Source organism: Manis javanica, chromosome 6 (genome assembly GCF_040802235.1).
Source record: "Manis javanica isolate MJ-LG chromosome 6, MJ_LKY, whole genome shotgun sequence".
Taxonomy (NCBI): domain Eukaryota; kingdom Metazoa; phylum Chordata; class Mammalia; order Pholidota; family Manidae; genus Manis; species Manis javanica.
In genome coordinates this window covers 87054339-87081518 of record NC_133161.1, presented here as the reverse complement: position 1 = coordinate 87081518, position 27180 = coordinate 87054339, and the positions used below count along the sequence as shown (strand labels likewise).

Here is a 27180-nt window from a genome sequence, read left to right as displayed (position 1 = left end):
TAGAGAGGGCTATTGAAGATGCAGGCTCACAATCCCTAATCTGTGATTCCATATTACAAAACATTCAGAAGGACCACAGACTAGTTTTAAAAAATTTATGTGATGGCAAGCCTGACATGACCTGAATTCATTTGGCAGCAAGACCTGGCTTAAAATGATTTAAGGCTATTTATAATCTTTATTTATACTACTTATGTGACTCTTCAGACATTTCATACAGAAATATTAATGTGCTTGAATATAGAATGTTGTCCCAGACTTTGCTGGGGATGTTGCATAATATATGGTATATGCACCATATCACCTTTCTGAAATTCATAAATTAAGTAATTTGGGTCCTGAAATTTACCTTACCTCAAGGGATTATGGACCTGTATGGCTATTATTCTAAAGAAGGGAGTCTTGAATTCTTAATAGAAGAAATCACTAATATTTCTGTTTTTTAAATGGCCTAGACTTTCTGTCAAATTAAGCTACTCCTTAGGTTGTTTGTTTTTATGGCAACCACCTTTATGAGAAGAAAGGAAGAGGTTTTTTTGTGAATTTTGGAGACTTCTGGCTTTAGGAGATTGTTATAATCTCCATACATGTATATTATGGTTAATGGACTATTGCACAAGAAACAGGTTTTTAGTGTACTTAATATGGGCTTCATTGATGAACATGTAATTGCTACTTATTCCTATGCTTTTATATTCATGGTATTATAAACTCTAACAACCCTTAAAGATTCTGCCAAGCTGGCATTGCACAGAAGTGGTCCAGTTAGCCAGTCCCCAAAGTTACAGGTTCTCTGCCTTTTGTTGAACCTTTGAGATTCATGGGGGTCAACATAGACTTTGTTCAGGTTCATCATCCAACATAGTCCAAAAATAAATGGCATATTTCTGGTGTAAGCCAAGACTTACTTAAAAGTCATTACATCAATCCTGATCCAGTTGTAATGTGATCGTTTCCTTTCAAGAATATTTAAATTAAGCCAAATCTGCCTTGAGCAATAGAGAGGAAAATTACAACTTCTCATTCTCTTTTTAATGTTTCCTGCATTAAAATATGTTTATCACTTGAATGTACCATTCTAAGCAAAGCGGAAATGAATTATGTAATCTAGACTCCTGTGCTTCAGGACATTTGGGAAATTCAGGAACACATGTGCAGTGTATGGTCTGAACAGGGCTGATACATGTTTTGTGGGTCCACATTTGAAGCTTACACAATTTGGTTAAGGGCTAGGATCTCCTTAAGAAAGAAAAAGCAAAATTACACATTCAAAATTAGGATGTGAATATTTATTTAGAATGAAAAATGAAACCACAACAAATTACAAATTTTTAGAATCAGACAATACCATAAACAGCAAAATCTGGAAATGTAACGTCTTTGTTAACTAACTGAAATGCCTTGTAATAGTTCTTCCCTTATGTTTTTTGGCTGCATATTCTTAAATCACCACTTCATGTGACAATTTTATAATATTTTCTATAAAGAGAATAAAAAGATAATTCTGCTTCTAGCTTGGTGGATCAGGGTTTTAAAAAATTATTAACATTTTACCTTCACAACTCCTTCCTGATCATGTAACTTAAAGGTATAAGATCATTATCAAATTGAAAAATCTTTTCTTATTTCTTTCGTATATGACCTGTAAGATTTCAGGGCATTTTAACTTTCCTTGTGCAGTGACTGACTACTCTTTGATTGACATCACACATCAAACAGTTTATCACCATTGTTCTCGAATTATGATGCTACATGCACCAGCGTGGCAGGTGTTAGGAGTGTTCCTGGAAGCTCTTTCTGCTCTGAGAATGACTGTATTTTAAAATAGAAGTGAACTGTATAGCTACATAATCATATCACACTTACCCAATATTTTCCACTCAGCCTCCCTTAGCTGGATCGCAAACAGCCATGGCCGCTCCAACGCCACCTGACGTGAGGGAAGTGAGGGACTAGTCAGAGTGGAGACAGTGATCTTAACCAGTTGCAAATGTTATAATACAAGGTCATGTGGACACATGACTAGAGCTCCCCTGAGCGCCTTGGGAGGTGATCATAAAAGGAAGGGACCCTGAGGCCTGACCTCCATCAGCCTCATGGTGAATCTCTTGTCTGTACTGTCTACGCTGACATGCTAGAATTGAGCATATTTATGTTGCATCCATACATACAAACTTACTGTCATCTCCAAACTTCTTTCATACACCCCTGCAGGTTGCCTTGACTTTCCCCTCCAAATACCAATCGTGTCCTCTCACCTTCCCTTTATGTAACATTATATTGCTTTCACCTATCTCAGTAGTTGTATGTAGGGATGATAAAGATTTCTACCTACTGCGATAAAGATTTCTACGTACTGCTGCAGCTAGTGTTCTGATTCCCAATAAATAATAGCCATAAATGCAAAATCATACTTTTTTCAACATAGATTTTTTTAAGCCATGTGTTTTTTCTTTTACATTCAAAATATTGTACAACATGTTTCCTTGTCTTTATGACTCACTTTGATTATCAAACAACTTTTTCTATTGGTCTAAATGTGAAAGGGAGAAAAGCACTGAATTGGAAATCAGGCCATATAATCCTTTCTCTGCCAACTGACCTTGCCATGTAAAAATTGGGTAAGTGGTGGAGTCTGTCTGGACCCCTGGCAACTCTTTGAAAGTGAGAGGGTTCATCTTCATTAGCTCTTAAATGTCTTCCCACTGTGATCCCAAATTCTAGAACTGGGTGACAAGAATGAACAATGAATCAACTGGAAATACATTTTGTCTGAAAACAAGGTAATGATGTTGTCTGTTTTAGTTAAGGCAGACCCTACAAGAAATAACAAAGTAACTGCCATATCTTTATTCAACCAGTTGTAGGTTTTTTATACCTGGAGCTTGTGCTGTCACCAGGGAAAGATATTAAATAGAGGAACAGAAATGCAGCATCAGCTGAACCATGTCATGTTGTTACCCAAACAGTTCTCAGCATGAGAGCCCAAATGTGCTGCCCCTCTGGCTCTTCCTGGAAAAGCATTAGTCTCTATGCTTGTGGGCAGAGGCTATGAGTCACCATCATTTCCTTATCCTGCTGAACAGAAGTGTACAAAAGAGATAATAATGATGATGATGATGATAAGGATATTGTATTTCCAAAAGACTCTCTTCCTAACATTTAACTGGTTCAGTCTTTCCTAGATTCATTTCATTCATTCATTCTACATTTACTGAGATCCTCTTCTGTGTGAAACAGCTTCAAATTCTTTGCCCTGGTGGAGCTGACATTCTGATGGGAGGAGGCAACCATCAAACAAATGGATATGTCAGGGAGTAATAAATGCAATGAAGAAAATAAATCAGGAGTGACGCTGATATATACTATAAATAACGTGAGGGCAACATTTTATTGAAGGTAGTAGCTAGGGGAAGGCCTCTGAGGGCCTAACAATTGAGCAGAGGCTGGAATTGTGTGTGAGAGTTAACTTGGCAGAACAGCCATGCTGTGTGCTACCACAAGAGCCTATGTAAATGCCAGCACCTAATGAGGTTTCACCTCTAAACTGGGAAAGGCTGTTCAAAGGGTACACGTTTCCTAGTTTTTCCTGAATGACAGCCCAAGTCAGGGGATGTGGGATTGAATCACAGGAAAGGAACTAGGCTTTTGATATCATATTTACCTCTGATCTAAGAAATACTTTGAATAATGGGTAGACTCATTGATTGATTGATTGATTGATTGATTGATCATCTTGGCCTGACTCCTTATAGCAAAAGTGGAAAGTCATTCGTCCTTTTTTTTCTAAATTACACTAGGTATAGTACTATTTCAATATAAGCAGGGGTAAAAGTTGATACTAATTTCAGTCGTAATTTAAATCAAGTGAAATGGTTCATAAATCAGAACAAAATGACAATAAAATATTTTCTAGAATCATAGTGATGAGTTTCTCCAACAGTAAAAGGAAGCAGCCACATACAAATAAGTTTGCCATTGTTTTTACTCCCTTATTTTCAAATAAATACTAGGTGCTGTTTTGCCTTTGTAAATATTATTTCTTTATGCTAAAAGGTTATTTAGAAACAGATTTACAAGCTGGTATGGACTTTGTTACTTAGACTACAAATGTGGGTTACACTTGTATCTTAAATTTAATCCTGATTGCAATATTATATTAGGTTAACACTGCTCACATAATTAAAATTGTCTGAGTTGGGAAATGTTAGGATATTCCCTTTTCAGAAATCCAAATAATTTTTTAAACCTCTTAAAACTGCCTTTCTATAGATTTTTTAAGCAAATGACAAATACTTTAGGAGAAGTATTTGCTCTGCGAGCCCTGTTAGGAGGTTATCCCACTGATCTGGATGAGAGACGGACTAAGAAGGTAAAGGAAAGGTGTAGATTTAGCAAATATGCAGAAGGAGGGCCCACAGTTTGGGTGGCTGCCTATGGACACAGGGCCTGGAGAGGAATGGGCAAGACACCTGTAGAGAAAGTGGTGCCCAAGTAAACATAATGTTTCTTCTTGAGGCAGTTTTACTGTGACCTTCTGTGGTGAAAGCAGAGACAGCTGAGATGATGACTAACAAGGTATTTAGACTGCATGTGGCTCAGTCCTTTAGGTTTTTCTCTCTTTACCAAAAATTGGGCCACTAGGGCCCCCAGTCATGAGCCTGACTAGAAGCAGCTGCACTGATGCCTGACCCAACTTTTTCTGACCATGTGAAGATGTAGCACTATTTAAAAAAGAAGAACCGCTATAGTGAAGTGGTCCAGAGTGTGGTTTCTGGTCTGCCCAATTCTGAATCCCATTTGACCCCTGAGGAAATTTCATAATTTCTCTTTGCCTCAGTTTCTTTACTCCTAAGCTGAGCATGCACATAGTAGCACCTACCTCTTCATAGCAACCATAATTGTTCTCTTGAGTTACTGGAATTTTTTTTCCTTATAGTTGCTATTAAATTTTTAAATGATAAGATTTTCTGTTTTCATTGGATGCTAGGAATTGTAAAATGACATTTTCAACTCCACTCTAGAAATTGTATAAACTTTATAAAATATATCTCCTTATACCCATTTGTCTCGCTATAATATCCTACACCCAAAGCACCTCCTTTTGCTTACCAGGTAGACTCTTCTCATCCCCATTAACACAATTATCAGCAATGCTAACAAACAGGTAGGTTAACTCTTTGGGGTCTTAGTTTTCATTGCCTTATTGCACTTAGAGCATTTTCTGTAGAATTGGGAAATAGCCTAAAGTAAAAGAAACTATAGGGAAAATATATACTGTAAGTTCTTTGATAAGCAGTAATTCCATTTAGCCCATGAACAATTATGGGTAGAAATTTGCTTTTTCCAGGATAAATGAATTTATGATATGAAACAAAAAATATTGAATCATAGCTAAAATCTATTAAACAGTATGGATCAGAGCTACTTTCTAGGCAGTTTTATGAAGAGATTGCTATTATTATTCATGTTTTACAAATCTGTAAAATGGCTACAGAAAGGTAAGTGACTTGCCCAAGGTCATACAGCCAAGAAGTGTCAAGGCCCAGATTGCAACCCTAAGAGTCTGCCTCCACTCTCCACTCTTCTAATCCCTATATGCCTCCTCTCTGGAAGTTATCTTATATCAGAGGGAATTTCATTCTAAAAAGTGAAGTTAAAAATTATATGGAATTATCAGTATACTAACAAGCATTGAATTTATTATCATGTAGACTTACCACCTGGGAGGAAAATTAAATAAAATCTATTCAGGCTATATGACACATTATCAGATGTGCCTACTGTCAAAGATTTTCTCATTAATTCATAACATTACAATTTAGAATAACGTTTCTGTAAGTTTACCATTTTATTAGGTTTCTTCCTTAACATAAAAGTGGGTTTTTCCCCTCAGAACAGTCTGTTAATGTATTGAAATATTCAAACAGAAATAAATCAAGTTAAAGAGACAAGATAATGTCTTATGATGAAGAAGATATCACATGTGGGAAATTTTTTTATGCAGTAGAAAATGATTCCTGATGGAGAGGTCAGAACTTGTGCCTTAGGGGTGATATTCTTTGTGGCTTATAACTACTTTGTATGACTTTGCAAATTGCTTATTTTCAATTATGCTGTGCCATTATAATAAGCCTGTACTAATAAGCAAATAATTCATCTGCCTATCCTTATTCCTCACATTACTTTAACTGGCTGATAAAAATGTATCGTAATTACTCATGTAATTTGTCTCTGATAGTTTTATTCAGAAAGCAGACTGGATTATATAACCATCTAAGTCATCTTAGGGCATCTTCTAATTAATTTGGGAAATTATTGCCCTGTTGACTATACAACAGTACCAGTGTTCATCTGTGGTCAGGATACATGCAGTCCAGATATTCTAAAATATGGCTGTCAGATGTATTTTTCACTTTGACCCATTTAGGCAAGTCCGAAGTCCGTAAATCCTATCTCCTGTTTGGTGACATTTGCACAGATACCTGAAGGAGAGGAGAAACCCAGCCAGGGGAAGGTCTGTGGGGAAAAATAGGAAAAGAATGAGGAGAGAATAGGGTGGGAGAAAATTGACACAATCAGTGTGGCGTCAGGCAGAGAGAAGCAGCCCAGAAGCCCAGAAGCAAGAACCACGGCAATGCTGAATAACTTTCCCTTGAGTACCCTTTCATGCCTTTGTGCCTACATTTTGGCTGTGAGAATAAAGCAAGCCCAGAGTGACTGGAGCACAGACCAGAGGAAGAGTGGCACAAGGGAAGGCCAACACCGCGTGGGGTGGCAGACCCTGGAGGGTTCTGTGTGTCAGGGCGAGGAACTCATCCTTTGTTCCTGATGCCTTGAGAGGGTCTGAAGCAGGGAATGGCATGATTGTTAAAACATTTTAAAAGACTTCCCTGTTTTCAAGAGACCCTTCTAGTTGCTGTGTGAAGAACAGGTTTTAGGAGGATAAAGAGGAGGACAAGAAAACCACCAAGGCATGGTTACGACTTGCCTGAGGTGGTAGCACTGGAGAGGGATAGAAGCTGAACAGTATTTTGGAGGCAGAACTCCCAGTACAAACAGACGGGTTCAAAGTGCAAGGTGAGGCAAGGGGAGGAAACAAAGCTGATGCCTAGGTTTGTCTATTTGAGCATCTAGGGTGGTGTCATTTAAAATGAAAATCATAGTGGATATTTACAGGGTGGAAAACCAATACTTCTATTTTTGTCTTAGTAAGTTTGAGAAGTTCACTAGAGATGGTAAGTAGCAGTTGGACCTACAAGTGTGAATCTCACAGGAGATGTATTCCTGGGTGTTCTCTGTGATGATGTTATTTAAAGCCTTGAGAGTGGGTAAGATCACCAAAGAAGGCAATGGAAATTAAAGAAAGGCACCAAAACAATTTGAGGTGAGAAGGAAAAGGGCAACAAAGGAGACTGAGCAACAGTATCTGGTGAAGCTGGAGAAAATCTAGAAGGTGGTGGAAGCCAAGAGAAAAAAGTATCCAAGACAGAGGGAGGGATGGACTATGACAAATCCTGCTTGAAACTATCTGTCACAGGATAGTTTCAAGGCATTAGGAAGATATCTGCTTTAGCAGAGGAGTAGATAGAGATAGCTTATTATTTTTATTGCAATACATGCATATCTTAAGCCATACGACAAATTCAAGTCAAGTAATCTGAATACTGGGAGCTGACGTGTTGGTTTGGTGACACGGACTCCCCAGTGACATAGCCAAGAGCAGTTTCAGAGGAGTGCAGGAGAGTAGAAGCCGGCATAGAGGTACAGAGACTAGGATGTGAAGAAGCAATCACTGGACAACCCCTCTGAGAAGATCTGCCATAAAGGGGAACAAAAACAGATGAGTTGGAGCAGACGGTAGGGGTGTGACACCAAGAAAGGTTTTTTTAAATATGGGAGATGATTTGTATGTTTCACTGATGCTTGTGTCATGATAGGAAGGATCCGGGAAACTCACTGGGTGAAACTGATGATACATAAGGGGGAAAGCGTAAGCAGTGGAGATGAACTCTAAACCACATGAGGTTCACCATTGATTAGAACAGAAACAATTCATCTGCTATCACAGGAGAAAGGCAGAAAACACATGGACAGAGAACATGATACACTGCAGATTTGTGGGTGAAAAGATGAGTGCATTACTGTGTTTGTATTTTTCTTTACTATTATGTATTGCATTGTTAATCTAATATGAATGAACTTAAACATAGGATTTTGAGTTAAAATTCTGAAAATAACCCAGTGCTGTAAACTTAACTTGATAATACAAAATAAGTTATTAAAATAGTACAAATTCATAGGCACAAATTCGGTAATGCAAATTCACAACATCAATGAAATGATTTGTTACAAGATAGTTTCAGGGCATTAGGTAGACACCTACTTTAGGAGAGATATAGATAGAGATGGTATGTTATTTATATTGCAGTACATATATGTCTTAAGCCATAGGACAAACTGTAAGGCAATATTAGTCCAGAAATATTGTTGATAAAAATCGTTTCCATCTTTATATACTATGTATTGACTAAATAACCAGTAATAAAGTAAATGACAGTTCCTATAAATAACTGTCAGCTTATCTTGATCATTTGTAAAATCAAGAATTGACAACACTGAGGAGGTATACCTTTAACACAAAATATGCTTACCCCCTAAACTGTGGGTGTTTCAGTAAGCTTTGTGTGTTTAGCTGTGTACATGACAGACAGATTTTTTTTCTGGCTGTTGGATTGGGGTCCTCAATAAACTCTAGAATTTTACTAATTTTTTTGTGAATACTAACCTTTAGGAATGCTTAATCATTTTCTAGGTTACTTGTACCCTTCCTGTTGGTAAAAATGAAAATGTATTCCTCATTTGCCTGTAAGAACCAAAGAAAGTGAATTTTTAGACCAGTTTAAATCCATCAATGGCTCTCAGATCATACTTGTATGACTATGACTCTAAATTATCTTTCCTCCTTTGGCAATTCTTTAAATCCTTGAAAAATTGCTGTGAGTGAATGATTACATTGGCAGTGATCTGAAGGAAAGAAAACAGATCTGTTAAAAGGAGGATGTTTTGCAGTTGACATTTGGGTTTGTCTTTCTGGTTTTAAATTTCAGCTTTGGCACTTAAAGATCTTTGATTTAAGAGGGGAAAGAAAGAGGTGCCTGTTGCAGGTGGCTCCTGGTTTGTGTGTTCTCACCGTGTAAGAGGTGCTTTGAGGCATGTGACCGCTGTGCATCACAGGCCCCATGGAGCAGGGACTTGGGATAGCATTAGGCACCTGTGCACATGGACCCCAATTGACTACTTCCTCCCCTCATTCCAGACAGAGTTCAGTAACCATTGTCAGTCTGGGCAAGGACAAATCTTATTCTACTGACCAAGTCTATTAGACAGTGGGGCTGCAATTCAGAAGGGTTTATGTAAAGAAAAATTTCACCCAGTAGATGAAGAATAGCTACACTCAGGAAGGGAGTGGAGAATCAGTAATTCACTGGACAGGCACCATTTGGAATGGTGGTTTGGGGTAGAGGCTCAGAGTGAAGCAGTTATCCAATGCTGACTGGTTCTCTTGGGGTTGCTGCTTCCAGGTGGGGACCTCCCCACTTCAGCTTCTTTGGCATGGCAACCTCTCCTCTGAATAGCCACTCCTACCCCGTACCCCACTCCTAGTCTGCCAGTCATCCATGCCTATGTTGGAGGCCCTTTGCCTTGTTGACTATCTTTTCACACAGGAACCCCTTAAGATATCTCTGGGCTAGTTCTGTTTTCCAGGGTATGTACATTTGGCCTCTAGAGACTGTGCACCTTTGTTCCCCTGGGGGTGGGAGTACAGTTTTATCCTGAAGGGACTGAGGATTGTTGAAGGATTATAAGCAGGGAGGTGACATGATTCAGTAAACTTGCAGGTAAAGCACTGGCGAGAGTGTGGCTCGATAAGGAAATGTGAGATGGAGACAGACCACCTAGTCATGATTGCAGAGTCCTGGCAAGAGCTAATGAGGGTCCATTGACAATGCTGAGAAGAAGATAGATTTGAAAGATATTAATATTTCAGATATGAAATAACTTAATAACTTTAAGTGGCTGAGGAAAAGTGAGTCACCTACCAGGTGCCTTTCTGTATTATGGGTGCATAATAGACTTAACCTCACAACACTGAGCTGCTAGCATAAGATAATAGACAGGAGAAATCATGCTTGGCATCAAGTCATATTTGGACACTTTTATTTTGATGGTTATCAGCTTTTCTTCTCTCTTCTCAGTTTGTAAACAATCTGCAAGGAATTGCATTCTATAAGGAACATTTTTGAGTATCGTTTGCTCTATTCCTTTACTTCTTCGGGGATTCACCGTACACATTTGCGTTTAAGTACTTGTGGTGTACGCGATGTAAAGGAAGCCCATAAATGTTGTTTAAATTCTTTAGGCTAATTTGAACTTTCTTTTGAAATAAACAGACTGTCTGCCAGACCTCATTTTTGTTTGTGTTGAGGTCTGTCCCACATAATCCTGGATGTGTCCATTTCCAGCCCCACAATTTGGTATTTATTCTAAGCAGCTGCTTATGAAAGGTAGAATTTAGCACTGATCAGAATGGCACGAGGTGGGTTTCTGTTTCAGCCCAGGGTTGCTGAGGAACTTTCCCTTGAATGCTCTTTCATGCTTTTACACCTACATTTTGGCTGTGAGAATAAATCTAGTAACACTGTTGTTTGGCCTTTTAGCACATTGCCAGCTCTGGTGATTGCAAACTAACTGGTGTTGTACTGAACACTACTGAAATAAAATAAATGAGTCTGATTAAGCTTGGAACTCTCGAGTACTACAAATGTGTAAAAACCATCAACAGATGCTGTCTGCTGAAACCAAAGCTCCTCTAGCAGATGGATGAAAGTTAAACATAATTTGTACTGTTTCCTTTTCTTTTGGTTCATTTGTTTTTAATAGAGTATTTTTTTTAAATCCTGCTATTCAGTTACAATAAATGTCTGGCATATGTTTCATGGCTGTTTTGGGTATTCTAAGATCTTTGAAGTTACAGTCATACTATGTTTTATTATATGAATTCATTGAACATGTAGAAACAAGTTCTTACCAGAGTTTTAAAACTTTCTTTGGCGTTCATATTTCCATGAAAATAGTAGTGAGAAATAATCACCAAATATTCACAGCAGAATGGAATGTCTCTCTTTTAAATCTTTGGCGTTGGCTATAGAATAATATCAATCATATCTCAATCAATCATTTAGTACTTGAATTTTTTTTTACCATATTTTAGTTTCTCATATGCTGTCTCATCATTTAAGTAAGACACACAGAAGAATGGTGTTTAAATCCCTCATTCATTTTAATGGTTTATATGCCATGTAATACAATCACTATTAATTGATGCTACCTTTTAAGAGTGATAATGGCATTTTTAATCATTCTATAATATTCAGATATTTCTTGGCATAAAATTAAATGCTTATTTTATAATTTAATTTAGAAACTCACATATCTCTAAAGAAATCTTCAATTCACTGTTCTTGCCTTTTATCTGACTCCTAAAATTATTTATCTAATAATATTTATCAGAACAAGTAACAAGAAATTTCAGCATAAAGGAATGGGGAAAGAATCGCACAAATATCTGAGTGGTTAGAAAATTATCTAAAATATTCATCAGAAAGGATAACACATAATTACTCTGTTTTTTAACTTTGAAACTTATGTTATTGCTATTTACAGGTTCAGGTTCATGTCGCTTTAGTTATTCAGACCCCAGCATCATCGTGTCATATGCCAAAAATAATACTGCAGACTGGATTCAGCTTGAGAAAATTAGGTTTGTTTTTTTTATAATTTAAAGTATTTTCATAAATTCTGATGTAGGTGGATTTCTACTTCCCTATTTTCCTGCATTCTACCACTGGGTTTATTCTTCATGGTTAAAAGTACTCTAGTTGTTAATTATGTTGCATTACATGGATGCACATGTTACTACCTGCCCAACTTGAAAAAGTATTCTTAGAACTGTCATTTTCCATCCAAAACTTCCCACTGTCAGAAGTAGCTTTAACAAACTATTTAGTTTTGGTAAAAGCACACTTATAATAATAATCTTTATGATGGAATATAAATATCAGCCATCTCTCTAGATGATCTGGCATTGGCCTGGTTACCAGATCAGATTATCACCTAAATACCTTCTGGTCTGTAATGATTATGAGTTAGTAACCACTGGGCCTTTTGCATCTACTCTCTAGTTCTGTCATTTCCAATGTAACTTTCCTAGAGCCAGTTCTCAAATTCTACTATCATAGTTGTGATTCGACTTGTAATCATTTATTGCATTTTCTTTGAGAAAAAAAAATCCCTCAATAAGAAAATGTGGTAGGATTCAGCATATTCAAGTTAAAACAATTTGGATAAATTAACAAAACTCAAAATATGTTTATACTGCTGCATAGTTTAAATAATAAAATTCAAAATGGATGCTAATTTCAGACATGCTAAGATTTAAAGGAAAAAAATACCTTGACCATTATAAGGTAGTTGTTCTGATTGGTTTAGTTTTTAAATTAGTATAACTTAAGTAAAACATTTTGCATCACCTTTGTACAGTTTTCTTTTTTTACGTGCTATTTTTCTTACTGTGCTCCATATTGAAAGAACCGTGATTTACTTAGGGAGGGAGAGCAAATATTAGATTGTTAGTCTTTAATACTAAACCAATTTGTCCAAAATTTCTAGTAGTATATTTTTTTAATTGTCACAAGTGTAAGCTCTAGTCTAACCAAAGACCAAGAAAAAAGATTCTAATTCATAGAATTTTAATAGATTGTCTCCTTCCGTAGCAGGATAACTTACAATTTATAGGTACCAGATACAAAGCAATCTCTGACTTGCTGTGTGACTTTTATAACAGCATTGTGCTGTCCTTTCTAATTTCTAGTAGTGATTATGAAAATGCACTCATATTAAATACTTATTTATACAAATGGCTTTAGGCAAGGCAGCATAAATATTGGAAATTTTTCCCATACCTCCATTTTTTTCTCTAAGTTATATATCACAGTCTAGGTTAATTGTAGTAGATATTTCTTGCTGGAGAACAGCTACTGCTTTTAATATGACAAATAGTGAATGTACATATTTAATTACAACCTATAAAGAGTATATTCATCTAATTCCACTTAGTTTCACTAAATAATACTTTTGATTTTGGTCTTGTAATCAAACTACTCAATGGAAATTTTTCTTACCATTAGTGATCAGAATAAACATATTTTCAATCACTTCCTAAAACTACAAAATACTATTTTCATCCTTTTAATTATTTTTGAAGTTATAAACACCATGAAATAATATTTTTAAAGAAAGGGGATTGATTACCCCTAAAGGTAAGGTACACCATCTATAACCAACACTGACAATTCTGCAGGTATATATGTGTTTGATTGGTAGTGAAAAATGTGTCTTTTCTGTAGTCCTTTCCAAACTGAGTTATAGTAAGCCCAGAGTACTACTAGTTTGCATTTTACTACCACTTTTAATCTTGGCTAAAGCAATCATTTTTACTATGGCAGGTTTCTACTTGGGTAGAATAAAGTATTTAATAAAAATACCTTATTATATAGCAGAAAGGCCTAGATTCTGTCAGATGTAATATAAATATAATATAAATATCATGTTAAATATATCAAGTTTTAAAGATTGATTTGCATGAACTTATAAAGAATTATAGATCATTTAATTCATAGCAAATCTCACAATTCATATAGACAAAACAAAAATATATCTGATTATTAGAAATAAAATAACTATTATGTAGAGATTGATTTTGAAACAGAACATACAAGGTCACTAATTGATGCAAAGTTTCAAAGTAAGAACCAAAATTAAGATAATTTTATAGTTTTTCTCTTTTTTCCTTCTTAATATCAAATAAAATAAACTTTTTGATTGCCTACTGCATGCAAAAAATCTGTTCTGGATACACTTTGATTTTTTACAGGCACCATGGAAATGTGTGCTATTATCTCTTCCATTACTCCTTTACTGACTGACTTGAATGTACTTAGTACCTGCCTTGTGTTAAAAGTAAATCTCTTGAAGCCATTAGTATTTAAACTGTCATAACCCAACACGAACATTTAAGGGCTACAGGATTAAAAGATTTTAATCAACATTAAAATATTTAAGGGCTACAGGATTGTGAGTATTTAATCTGTAACATATATAGTATTTTTAAGACAGTGAAACTATAATCTTAATTTTAAAAATTGCGCTATGAGAAAGAACAGGTGCACATTGTTGAACTTTACTGTGACACCAATTCCCTTCTCACCGAATGTTCCAGAGCCCCTTCCAATGTCAGCACAATCATCCATATCCTCTACCTTCCTGAAGATGCCAAAGCAGAGAATGTCCAGTTTCAGTGGAAGCAGGAAAATCTCCATGTAGACGAAGTATATGAAGCCTGCTGGGCCTTAGATAACATCCTGGTCATCAACTCCGCCCACAGACAAATCGTTTTAGAAGACAGCCTCGATCCAGTCGACACAGGCAACTGGCTTTTCTTCCCAGGAGCTACAGTTAAGGTTTGATCTCTCTTTTGTTCCTTCTCCTCCACTCTGAAACTTGAAGCTCAATAACCCAAACTGTAACAAGAAAACTATTTCTACCAAACCCCCTAGTAAAGTAATAGGTAATACCCTTATTTACGCTACCTTCTGGGGAATTGTTGATACAAAAACATTCATTTATGCATCCATAAGTGCATAAGTACTGGGCTGAACCTAGAGACTATAACCAAAAAAGCAAATATGGTTCTTCCTTCCATGTGGCTGTTTAGTGAGGATAGTTAGACATGTCCACATGCAAAGACAAAACAGCATGATTGTTACAATTTTCTGGGAAAGTAGAGTGCTGTGTAAGTACCACATACAGTAATGAATCCAGACTTGAAGGCTTAGGAAGGCTATCCAGGAGAAAAGAGAATGTAAGCAGAAACCAAAGGGTAATTTGGAGTTGGCCAGGAGGGAGGAAGAGGGTTTCTAGAATCAAATATCACATACACAAGGGCTGGACAGTGAGAGAACAAAGCCAAGGTCTTGGGCCATGTTCAGCTTACTTGTCTAACAGATTTTGAGTTGAGACTTGTGGTAATTAAGTCTGGAACATGGCCAGTGACAAAACCTTGAAAGTCTTGCATGCTGCTCTAGAGTTTGAACTTTATCTTGAGGTGATAAAGAGTTACAGAAATGCTCCAAATAAGAGTCAGCCAATCAGATTTTGATTTTTGAAATAATCCCTTTGAGTCTGGAAGATGAAATGGAAGGGAGAGAGTGCATGTATGGATACCAAATAGAAGGCCGATAGCAATAGTCCAATGGGAGGTCTTACTGGCCAGAATTTGGGGGAGATGATGGGAAAATCTGGGTGGATTTCAGAGATTTTTAAAAGAGGGAATGGAGAAGCTTGGGACTGACGGAGATGATGAAGGAACAGTAGGTGTCAAGGACAAGGTCTGGCCAACTAGGTTGAGGGTGGTGCCCTTCATTAAAATGAAATATAAGAGGAAGAGCAGGTTCCCAGGAGTTGATGAATTTACTTTGAACGTATTGATTTTCTTTTTTAAATTGAGGTGTACTTGACATACAGCATTATTTTAGTTTCAGGTGTATAGCACAATGATTGGATATTTGTATATGTTGCAAAATGCTCACCAAAATAATTAACATCTGTCATCATATACAGTTACAAACTTTTTTTCTTGTGATGAGAACTTTAAAGATCTATTCTCTTAACATCTTTCAAATATGCAATGCAGTATCACTAACTATAGTCACTATGCTATACATTATGGATACATAAAGGTTGATAATCTGGGGACAGACAAGAAGAAATATTTGGTGGGAGGTTAGATGTATGGATCAAAAACTCTGAGGAAGTTTGGCAATTAATGACATTTTGAATAGGAATTAAAAACATAGGCTTGCCTGCCCAGAGAGTGAGTGGAATAAGAAATTGTGCCAAGGTAATATAAAAAATGCCATGAGACCATCAACTGGAGCCTCTTAAATTTCTATCATATGAAAATAAAGTACAAATACAGCTTGGGGAATTTTTTTTAATGTCACTCTCTGGTACAAAAAAAAAATCTCATGTGGCCTGAGGGTGAGCTCACAGGAAGAGAAGCAAGTTGAATGTAAAGATCTGAGGTGCTCACCTCCTTTTAATAATGTATTCGAATTCTAGAATAATGATTCCAAATTATGTAGAGAACTTTCAACACAGGAACTGCCTGGACACAGTATCTTCTTCCTTACCAAACCAAACCCCTGGATGTGTTACTTTACGCTGATGAAGTTACAGTCAACTGGCATTAGGAACAGGCATCATCTTTGCTCAATATGAGAAAACACCCAGGAAACCTTATGGAAGGTGTCCTGACAAAGATTCTAAACCCTTGGGTCCTGTAAAGGGAGTCCACAGATATAGAAAAGAACCTTTTTAAGGCCATCCTATGTCATGTCCCACTACCACTTGATTAAAAGAGGACTTCTGCTGTCATCAGTCAGCATTGGCATAAACCCAGGAAAAATGTGGAGACCTCAGGGCCTGGGATCATGTCCTTTTCCCATGATGACATTTATTTGTTCTCAGTATTCCTTAACATATGAATGCACTTTTTATGCCTTGTTTTATAAGTTATTATACTAACCTAATTAGCTGTTTGGTTTCTTAATGCAATGTACTTCGGTACTACCCATGAAAACAGCACATGAGGTGTGGTTTTGCATTAGTAGTCATGTTTGATTAAATTACAACTTTGTGTGGACTATAGTTTTGCTTTGTGGTCTCTCATCCTACTCATAAGTTTACCATTCACACGTCTGAGACTTGCCTGGTGACCCACATTTACTAAGGAAGAGTCATTTTAGTAATGGTTTCTATCGTGGTCTTTGTCTAGTCTATTAGGTAGGAGTTTTTCTTTGATGTTTCTTTTTAAAACTTCTTTCTAAAATACTGCAATAATAAAATCTAAGGATTGTTATTTTAACTCATTTGCATGACTACCCTTTTGCTTTCTGGCTCAGACATCTGAGCATGAGAAAACTGCTTTTGTCAAGTGCTTTGGAGGTTCTAGATGAGAATTATTTATTTAAACTGTATACAATTTCTTCATTAAATATTGCTCCTTTACTTGGTAGCCTCTGAGGTGAAAACTGAATGCAGTCAATTAGAAAGCATGTTTCAATGTTTCTATTAGTCACAGGATACATTTTAAACATTGCTCTATTTTGGATATTTAGTTTTGAGGGTTACATTTGCTCAACCTACATATTTTTTCTATATTCACTAAGGCTCCAAGTTGTGTACATCTTAGTGAAATCAAAGAGTGAGTCTAATAGCAATTGAGGAGGTATGCTTAATTACAAAACAGAGCTTATTCAAGGAAAAAATGTCTAAGCACAGGCAGGAAACTTTGCCTAGGTAAAAAGAGCTACTCTTTATTGAGCAATTATTATTTGAGGCACTTAGCACTCCATGCACGTGCATGGACACATGCGTAGGATTATATATATTATTTCATGTAATTTGATCCTCATAAACCTATAAAGAAGGTGCTGTACTAGCCCATTTAGTGGGTATGGGAAGTGAACACAAAGATGTTTAGTCACTTGGCCAAAATATACCTCTCACCAGTGGCAGAGCCAGGATTCAAAATGCAGGAATCTGACTTGATCTTGATCTCAGTCACCATACGACTTTGCTCTTATAGTGCAAATGTAACTCATGTGCTTCTCTTCTGTGAGCCCTGTGTTTCTTCCCAACATCCGTTTATTAAATTACCTGCTCATTTTCTTCACCATCACTCTCTGACTATAAATCAAACAATTCTGATTTTTCTCATATTTCTTGATCTTGCTCCAGCTTTATTCCATTTGTACTACACATTCCTTCCTCTGGTGGACTGATTTTTATACAGTAGAATTTAGTAAGTTGAGCCCAAGCCCTGGTCTCTTCTTTCTTTTCCACACTGCAGCAACTGATTTTTATTGGTCCATCTCAGATATTGACAGCTGACCTAAAGTGAAGTTAAGGAGATGGAAGTATTAAAATACTTCCCTTACAGAGGCAGGAGGCATTTACAGTAACTTATACAGTAGGTGAAATAGAAACATGGTGGGTCACTAAAGAAAGAGAAACCAATATTCTCATGGTAGCAGATTGCTTGTAACAAGGATGTTAAGAGCCAAGGATCATATGAAGGTATGCCACTGACATAAACTCCAGCAGCATTCCTTCGTAGAAAATATACCATGCTTGCTCCATACTCAAGACCTTTGATGGCTTCCTGTGTCAACCTACAGGATACTCCCTGACATATAATTGAAGGCCCTCTCCAATCTAGGCCCAGCCTAACTTTTCATCCTTATATCCTGCTCCACTGGGCTCCAGCCTCACAAATACATTACAGAATTTTACACTCCCACCCATTTAGACATGCTTTTCCACCTTTCTTTTTACTCTGCCTAGTAATTCCCCTGCATCCTTAAAGGCCCAGTCTCAGTGTCATTGTCTATGTAAAGTATTGCATAGGTAATGTCTCCCTCCTCTCTCTGCTGATATAGTCATTAGGTTGAACAAGCAGGACTTAGGCGTAGGGACTGGCCATAGAAAACAGGTCCATTCTTTTTCCCCAGTGACCATCCAGATTCAATCTAACAGCTTCTCTATCTCTGCACTCAGAATGAAAACTAAGGCAGATCCCAGGACTGCAATAGACTCAAAGTCATCCTATCACCTTGTCTTCCAAACAGTCTCAGTTCGGTAACAGATATGATCAGCTCACTACAGTAATCCAAATTTCAATCTTCACCCAAAGCTTCTCCCCTCCTCCAGCCTGTGTCTGCTGCAGTGGGAAAGGAGGCAGTGGTCATCTCCTTCTACGTCCTCACCAGCCCCAACAAGTTTCAGCTTCTGAAGCCTCCATGGCTGGCTCTAGAGGAAGGAGAAGAGGCAAGAGGCAAATACCGTTATAAGGTGGAATTGATGATCCCTCAGCCTGGCAAGAGAACAAAGCTGGCTCTCTCTTGAATTTACCAATAGACTCTGGAAATTTCCCCACTCCTCACTCCAAAGCTGGGGATCTCTCACCTATCATTCTCCAGTGCATTTCGTGTCTGCTTATGCTGTTAGCCACTGAACTCTGGTTAATGACTACAGCCTCTTTTTCTGAGGGTTCCTTGTCCCTCCGGGGAGCCCTTTGGGGCAGGATCTTAGACAGATTAGGTCCCCTCTTGGGTGCATGGGCCCAAGTCTAGTCTATGGTAAAAACTCACCTTGGATTCATTAGGAGGAGAGTAGTTATGTCAGGCATCTCCGGGTGCTAGTTCAAGCCCAAACACTATGCCCTCCAAGTGGTAGCCTTGACATCCTGTGTACTGAGGAGAGGAGCAGGTACCTTCTTTTCTGATATGGGCAAGGATGGGACTTATAGCTCACCAGCAGCCCTCTCTAAAGAAATCATCTCTGCTCTCCAGCTTCCTTGTATCAACTTCAAGCTTGCATACCTTCAGTGTGAGTGATTAAGCCCTTTACCATGTCTTTGCTTGGCCCTTACGTTGGTCCATCAGCTCACTTTGTTATATGGAGTAGTTTCCATCTATTTTCTTGGAACATTGACCAAAAGTGATGCAAAACGAATTCCATTTCAACATCCTGTTACCCTGGATGAGTACTTCTATAAGAGCATTTATAATATTGCTTTAAATTTATTTATGTTTATGTTTCCCTGGTTAGAATGTTAGCTTCTGAAGCTCAGGGACTATTTCAACCATTTCTGAATCCCCAGTGTTTGGCACATGACAGGTTGTTATTAGGTGTTAATTGAATGAATGAAAAGCTGAAAAAAAGTAAGAAGATCTAGTTTATAGGGAAAAAATATGAATCTTAATATTCAGTGATGACTTGAAGGCAGCTGAAAGCATCGTGAATGGGACTGAATGTAGTACAACTGTTAAGAAAATGGGCTTAACTGTGTGCATTCAAATCTTGGCTCCACCACGTATTCACCATGTAGTCTTGGGCAACTTATTTAACCTCTTAGTTCCTCATGTCCTCATCCATAACTGGGATGATGATAACAGTATGCATCTCTTATAATTAAATAAGAAAATACATGTAAAACCTTTAGAACAGTGTCAGACACATAGAAAGACCTTAATAATGTGTCTTCTTCACTGAAACTTTGAGAACAAATAAGCTCCACAAGGAAGTGAATGTAGAGAAGAATGTATAAAGGGCTAGAGAGCAAAGGATTTGAGCTGACAGCTCCAATTATAACATAGGGAAAAATAGGATGGAAAAAAATATAGACTTCACAAATTATGTCAACTTTATATGTCATTAAAGTAATATAAAAATCAAGTGCATAAATTAAGTTGGACTCAACTATTGCCCATATATTTAACCTTTGGCAATCAAAATAAGAAATAGCTTCCATTGGAATGAAGTTTCAATGCCATTCATGTAATTGGAACTATTAATAGTAGTTTTCATTATTAACAGCAAATTATTTTTTAACAGCTACTGGTCATAAAACAAAGGAATAGAGAGCAGTGAATATATTAAGTGTCCAGCTGATGACCTTGAAAATAATGTTTGAGGGTGTCAGGTCAAGTAAGAAAGATAAAAATGAGTCACTGTCATCCACAGCACATATTCTTCTTTAGATTTTATTTTTTCAGTTCTTTGGGAATATTTAATCCACTTCATCTGAGTCTGTCCTTGTTTATCTCAAGTAGGGCAAAATGATATAAGATTAAATAGAGTAATTAACTTAAGAAATTTATGTGATCTGGAGAATAGAAATTATAGGTCACCAGTTTAAATCTGCCCTGAGTTGATAAAAGGCCATTACCATCTGTTGGCTCTTTAGTAATTAATATGAAATAGATGTAAAACAGTCTTGGCTTTAAATATACAACCTGGCCCTATACTTCTTGTGCTTCTTGATTTGGGGTCGGTAAGCTGAGGGGGACTGCAAGAGGTTACAGAATTAATATGTTCTTCCTATACAGCCGTCTATGTTTCTCCTCCGTTCTCCTTACAAGTCCTCCTTGCCTGACACATCTTCCAGTGTTTTTCCAGAGAACTTGCCCAAGTGGAAGAAAAGCCACACCACATTCTTATGCTTCTAATTACCATCATGACTTTTCATTCCTCGCAAATCTTCAAGCAGCCTTTCATTCATGACCAAGTAGGTGGAGCTCTAAATGCCACCAATATAGTGCTGCAAGTCAAAAAGCTCCCCAGAGCACTGCCCTCATTAGCAATCTCTCAGAGTAAGCCAGTTGCGCACCAGGCAGGGCGAGCAGCCTGCAGCCCACTCTGTATTGAATCACCTATCTTAATTATTGGTTAAGGTGACTTTGCCTTCTTTTATAGAATATTACATCCTTTTTTGACCTTTACTTATGATTTCTAGAATAATCAATAATTATTTGTGTCAGTTGTTCCTATTCAAAAGATATGGAGTATATTCTGCCAGTCCGTGGGCAGTTGCTCAAAGAGCGATTGCTGCCATGGCTGCTGTCCCCTGGCAGTTTGTCTGTCTATCAGGTGGCTGTGGGTGTTTGCACCACACTGAAGAGTAGGAGGTATGTTCTTCCTGCCTGAAGCCAGGGGAGTAATTCATCTCTCAGAATAGTTTTTGATGCTTCAATTCTGTGACAGTAGTCTCCGTTTTGCCATCAAGATTTAAGGGAAATGAACCAGTTTTTTTGGTCCCTTTCACTTAGAGTATCAAAAATCAGCATTTAACCTTAGGTAGTATTCTCATATTCAGGAATAATACTATACTTGCAGGGGCATGGATACTAGTTAAATATATTATTATTTATTATAGATAATATACATTATGCATTATAAATAAACAACAGTAGTAACCAAAGTGATGATAAATAATAATAGTAACAGGAGCCAGCACTGTTAGAAAGGCCCTGTCATCCAAATTTTATATCTCTAGTAGATGATCTTTATCTATAGTAGATGAACACTGGGTGTAAAGACTGGTGTTTAGTGCTGAATTTTCCTTAGTCACTCATAAAACATCTGGGCAAGTCCACCAAAGTCATCTCTTTCCGACTCTTTGAACATGCATCTGACAATCTAGGAGATCCTTAATTTCAAGTTCAAAGAAAAACACTAATTATAAGTTTTTATAGGGTCAGTCTGGAGCTAGCTTGCTGCTTTCCATAGTCACCATCAAAGACAAGAGCTGCAAAGATCAGTGAAGTACTCCGAGGAGGAAACCAGGGCCAAATGATTAGGAGAGAGCTGTGAGCAGGTGTTCTTCTTTTTGCTTTTTTCTGTGTTCTTCAGCCTTCAATAGTCCCCCACAAAGCAGAGTTCCCAAACGGACCGTAATGCCATGGAGGAGGTGAATTTTGGTCAAGCAGCTGCTTCATTTTGTCTGTTCATTCTCATCTTTGGTGGCAGCCAAAATTTGTATTTTGAAAGCATGAACCATCCACGACTCCTTGATATCTGTGTGTGTTTGTCTGTATCTCTGTGTGTAACAGAGAGAGAGAGAGACGGAATGCTTTGCTCACTCACTTAATAAATGTTTATATCTGCTCAGCTCGCCTGGCTACTCTCAGCTTGCAGAGGCATAAATCACTGGCTTCTGTCAACTCTGGAATTGACCCACAGATTAAATGCAGATCAGTCTGAGATAGGTGATGTTCCTCATATTTTTTATTTTTAAGAAATCATCCTGCTCTGATTGCTGTGCCTGCACCTGCTAATCTTTTCCTATTTATTACCCTGGTTCATTGTGTAGGTAGCAAAGAATTCCAGATTACTTCTTCTACACATTTATGTCAACTTGTGCTGAGAAGTAAATCAGCTCTAAGTGTCAGACTCTGCTGTGAAGGTTTGTCCTTTAGAATAAGGTGTGATTTGATTATATGTATTTAAAAGAAATGTCCTTAAACAGTAATTTATTAAATTTTTCAAATTTATGCCAATGATTGGGCGTAAGTATAGAGGATTTAAAGGGTCATATCTTAATCTTCTCTCTACTACTTCCAGTTAGACAGTTTCCTCTTTACTATACTTATAGTTGATAAATATCCAATAATAACGATAATTTTCCCAGTTTAATGAACACCAAGAGCCTTAATGAAGACAACAGCCATTAGGTAAATCAACAACCCATTAAAGGGAAGCATAAAGTCAGAACAGGAGAGTCTATTAATTTCCTTATAACTCTTATACATTATGCATTTGCCAAATTCATTGTTCCGGCAGACACTAGGCATATCTCCAGTCCTGAATAAATATTGGAACTTTTGTTCCAGGGTTCTGCTGTCACCTAATACCATTGTCACAATTTGTTGAATTGGAGAGTAAATATCATTATGTCCAAATTATGAAAAAATGTAAATTAATCTGTCTGAAAATTTAAGTCCTAGTGAAAGTTGAGGCTAATGAAAAAAATCTAAGACAAATCTTTAAAGGGATGATCCCACTCAATGCAGAATTCATTTTTAAATATGTTTTTGGCACTATAATCCCCTAGTAGAGCAACACCAGCCTACTGTAATGCCTGGCTTGTCTTCCAGAAGTTGAGTACCCCTTAAAAAGGTTCAACAATCCATTCTGTGATTTTCCTCTTTTAGAGTGTAGAGGCAAACAGGAGGAAATCAGATAAGCTTTCCAGAAATGTGCTTTGCAAGTCACTGTACTGGAAACTATCTGGTTTGCAACTTGAGGGATTTGAGTCCCAGCTTTCTAATGAGGATAAACCTGGGCACAGTAAGACTTGTGGCTGGTCCATGTTCCCATGTCTTTTTCCATTAAGAATCGGAATGTTAACTATGATTTTCTGGCCAGATTCCAGCTCGGTTAATTGCGTGCTGTCTACCTAAATTCCCTTTGCTTGAGATGTTCTTCGCTTTAGATCTCATTGCTCGCATTGTCATGTTTCCCCCAAGAGGTGAATACATGATGTTGTAGAATGAGCCAGAATATAATTTGTTAAGCTAATAAGTGTACTTTGGGGATGAAGGGTTAAACATAAGTAGTGTGCTTTTCACAATTTCCCCCCAATGTGGCCTATTTGTACAGTAATTAATGTAGAATAGCATTAGGGAAACATGGAAATGAGCCAAATCACCATGACAAGGGTGGCAATAACATGAAATCGAGTAATTTTGATAAATTCTAATGAAAATAACCACTCAAATAAATCCCCAGAGCCCCCCTGCTTAATGTACCCTTTTTTGTTTGTTTTTGGTCTGAATCTGAGACAGTTAATCACTAATTAAGTTAGCATATTCAGTAAGTGGAATTTATTTTATTCTATATGAACATCAAAACATAGTAACATTTTCCATTATTTTTGTACCTAACACAATCACATTGCATAGTGATGCTCATTGCACTAAGGCTTGTTAAATGAATGAATTACAATGGGGCAAAAAAGAGTAGGGAATTAACATTTACTGATAACCTCATGTTCCCCAATCTTCAGAAAGCATGTTGCGTATAGTATCTCATCTAAACCACACAATTACCCCCATTTCACAGATGATAAAACAGAGGCTCAGAAAGGCCAAATGGTTTTCCCCAGCATCAAATAGCTTGATTGCTATAGCCAAGTATGTTTTACTATAAAGCCACCCTTTGTGCCTTGGTATCTTTCAGCTTCCCATTCTTGTACTTGGCATCCTTGGCCTTAATTTGAGAAGGCAAGTCTGAAACCTTCAGACACTGTGAAACTCAAGTCATATCTCATAGACAAGGTTAACAATGGCCCTATGGAATTTTACATTGTTATTCTTCCTCTCACTACTCCAATTCAAATCTGTCACTTTTGCCATTTTAGAGATGTTGTAACTATTACCAAGTAATTATACACTTGTCATAAAATATACCATAAATTGAATCTTTATGAATCTTAGTACAAAATGGTTCAAAAGTGGATGCTTAATGAATCCAGAAATAATGAGAAAAAATACGCTGTAAGCTCCCCAAAATTCACTCACCACAGTTGAATCTGTTGTGTTGACTAGAGAAAATGCACTTCAGCCCTCCTGCACCTGGACTCTGTTCAGAGCCAAGTTTGCAGTTTTTTAACTGGCATTAAATTACCTAGAAATTGAATGTGTGGAAAATGACAGAAATTCATTTTGCCTCGTGAGAGAAATCATTCTCTTCCTATTTTGATTTTTTTATACTGTAAAAGTCTATACCTTTAAAGCCCAGGAAATAATTCCCTGCTATTTCTATATGATAATAGATATAGCATAGTGAAAGGGTGAGGAAACACAATGAAATGCAGGCTATAAATCAGTTGATTCCCAATCATTCAATTACCGGTCTCACTTTAATCCAGAAACTCCTACACCAATGTATTTTATTCCAGCCAGACAGTGGCTAATTTATGATGGCCAACAATGCCATTTTAATTAATTTTATTCATCTTATTTCTCTTTCCTTTGCTCCTCATATCTCATCTATTTGCATTGCCTAGATTTTAATTAAAAACCTCTCCTCTCTAAGGAGCAATCTGAAGTGGCAAAAATAATCACTTAAAATATTATAGTCATTAAAAAATTGGCTGTGGTGGAAGCCATGCATTTTCAATTTTCCTACAAATGATGTTTTAGCTTCCTTTTAAAATGCACTTTGTATCTGAATTGTCTGCCACCAGCCAGCTTGGCTATCAAAAATGGTCTTCCAGCTGGGTGGGCTGAGTGACAACTCCTTAATGGAGGAAATGGATGGCTCTCTACTCATGTGGAGGGGAAGGCATACCAGTCAGATTTCTTCCCATCTGCCACCAGCTCTCTGCAAGCTGGCATTGCCCAAATGCCCAATATACTCATTCCAACAAAAAGGATATCATCAAAAAATGAATCGTAAGACTGCAGATGCCTGAAAGAATCATCAGGGCCATGAGACCCCAGGGAAATAATATTAAGAGGTGCCTCAGTATTCATCTTTGGTGAAAATCTAATTAAACTATGTGGACGTGATTGCAAGTACATTTAGAAGTACAGAGGTGAAGTCATTAACACTTTCAGCAGAGTGTAGGCAACAATCTTAGAAAAATGCTACTCTGAATAGTGGCCAAGGGCTGGTTGTATTAAGGAATTTGCACCGATTTTTCCTGTTGATGTGTTTCTGAATGGCAAATTATTGTCACTTAGTTACAGTGTTCTTCTTTTCAAGTAAAGAAAACCCATTTGACAGCAGAGTAGGAAAATATTTTTGATTGACAAGTAGAAACAAGTAAGGACTATATTTAGAGATTTTTTTTCAAAATTGGTGATCTACCAGTACTTAGAAGTATAAAGTGTATATGATTGACCAATGCTAAAATAATTATATTTAATATAATAATCAGTGTTCATTGGAAGGATAGAAATAGAAAGAAATATTCACAACTATCTGAAGAATTTATACCTTTATTTTGCCCAAAAGTTAGCTGATGTATACTCAACCTTAAGTCAATAAAAAGCAATGATTCAAGGAGTCACATTATTTATAATCATTTGCTCAAGAAGACTGATAGATTTTTTACTATACTCAAAATAGCCCGAATTCCAAAACATTCTTGTTTTTATCATATCAAGAGCTCATTTATTTCACAGAATTAGACAGTTAACTGTCTTCTGAAGTTATTTAGATTTTAATTATTATTGCACATAAATGACATGACTTCAAATACATGCTGAACAAAACAGCTGGGTATTAAAATCACTGAGTAATTTCCTGAAATTATTTTCATACTTTCAGTGCATGTTTTGCTTGGATTTTTAACAGAGTACATTTATGTTATATATTGCAAGTTTATCTGTAAGAAAAGTGGCAACATACATCTTGCATTACTGAGTTTTCCTGTCTTTAGAGAATTTTTGGTAATCTACCAATATTTGGATGGCTTTTAAAGTTGTAACTTATGATTCTTTCTGCCCTGAAAATTAATGAATGTTTGCAGCACTTTTACTATATTATATTGTGGGACCTATTTCTTTACATTTTACTAAAGGTTTAAAGTTGACCTGAAGAATTTTAATGGCTATTCTAATGAGAAACATGATTAAGAATAGACTTTAAAACTCTATTGTTTTTCTACCACCTGCTGCTAAGAGTGTACATAATAGCTTATTTTGG

General features: G+C 36.9%; 1 protein-coding gene across 2 annotated transcripts in view; it reads left to right on the top strand.

The window, feature by feature from the left end:
- RELN (reelin) overlaps positions 1-27180 on the top strand; it is a 514773-nt gene that overhangs the window by 288750 nt on the left and 198843 nt on the right. For both annotated transcript variants that reach the window (XM_037001388.2, XM_073238979.1), the window contains exons 9-10: positions 11728-11824; positions 14342-14582. In XM_037001388.2, coding sequence (XP_036857283.2) covers positions 11728-11824; positions 14342-14582 — 338 coding nt within the window. The remainder of the gene's footprint in view (positions 1-11727; positions 11825-14341; positions 14583-27180) is intronic.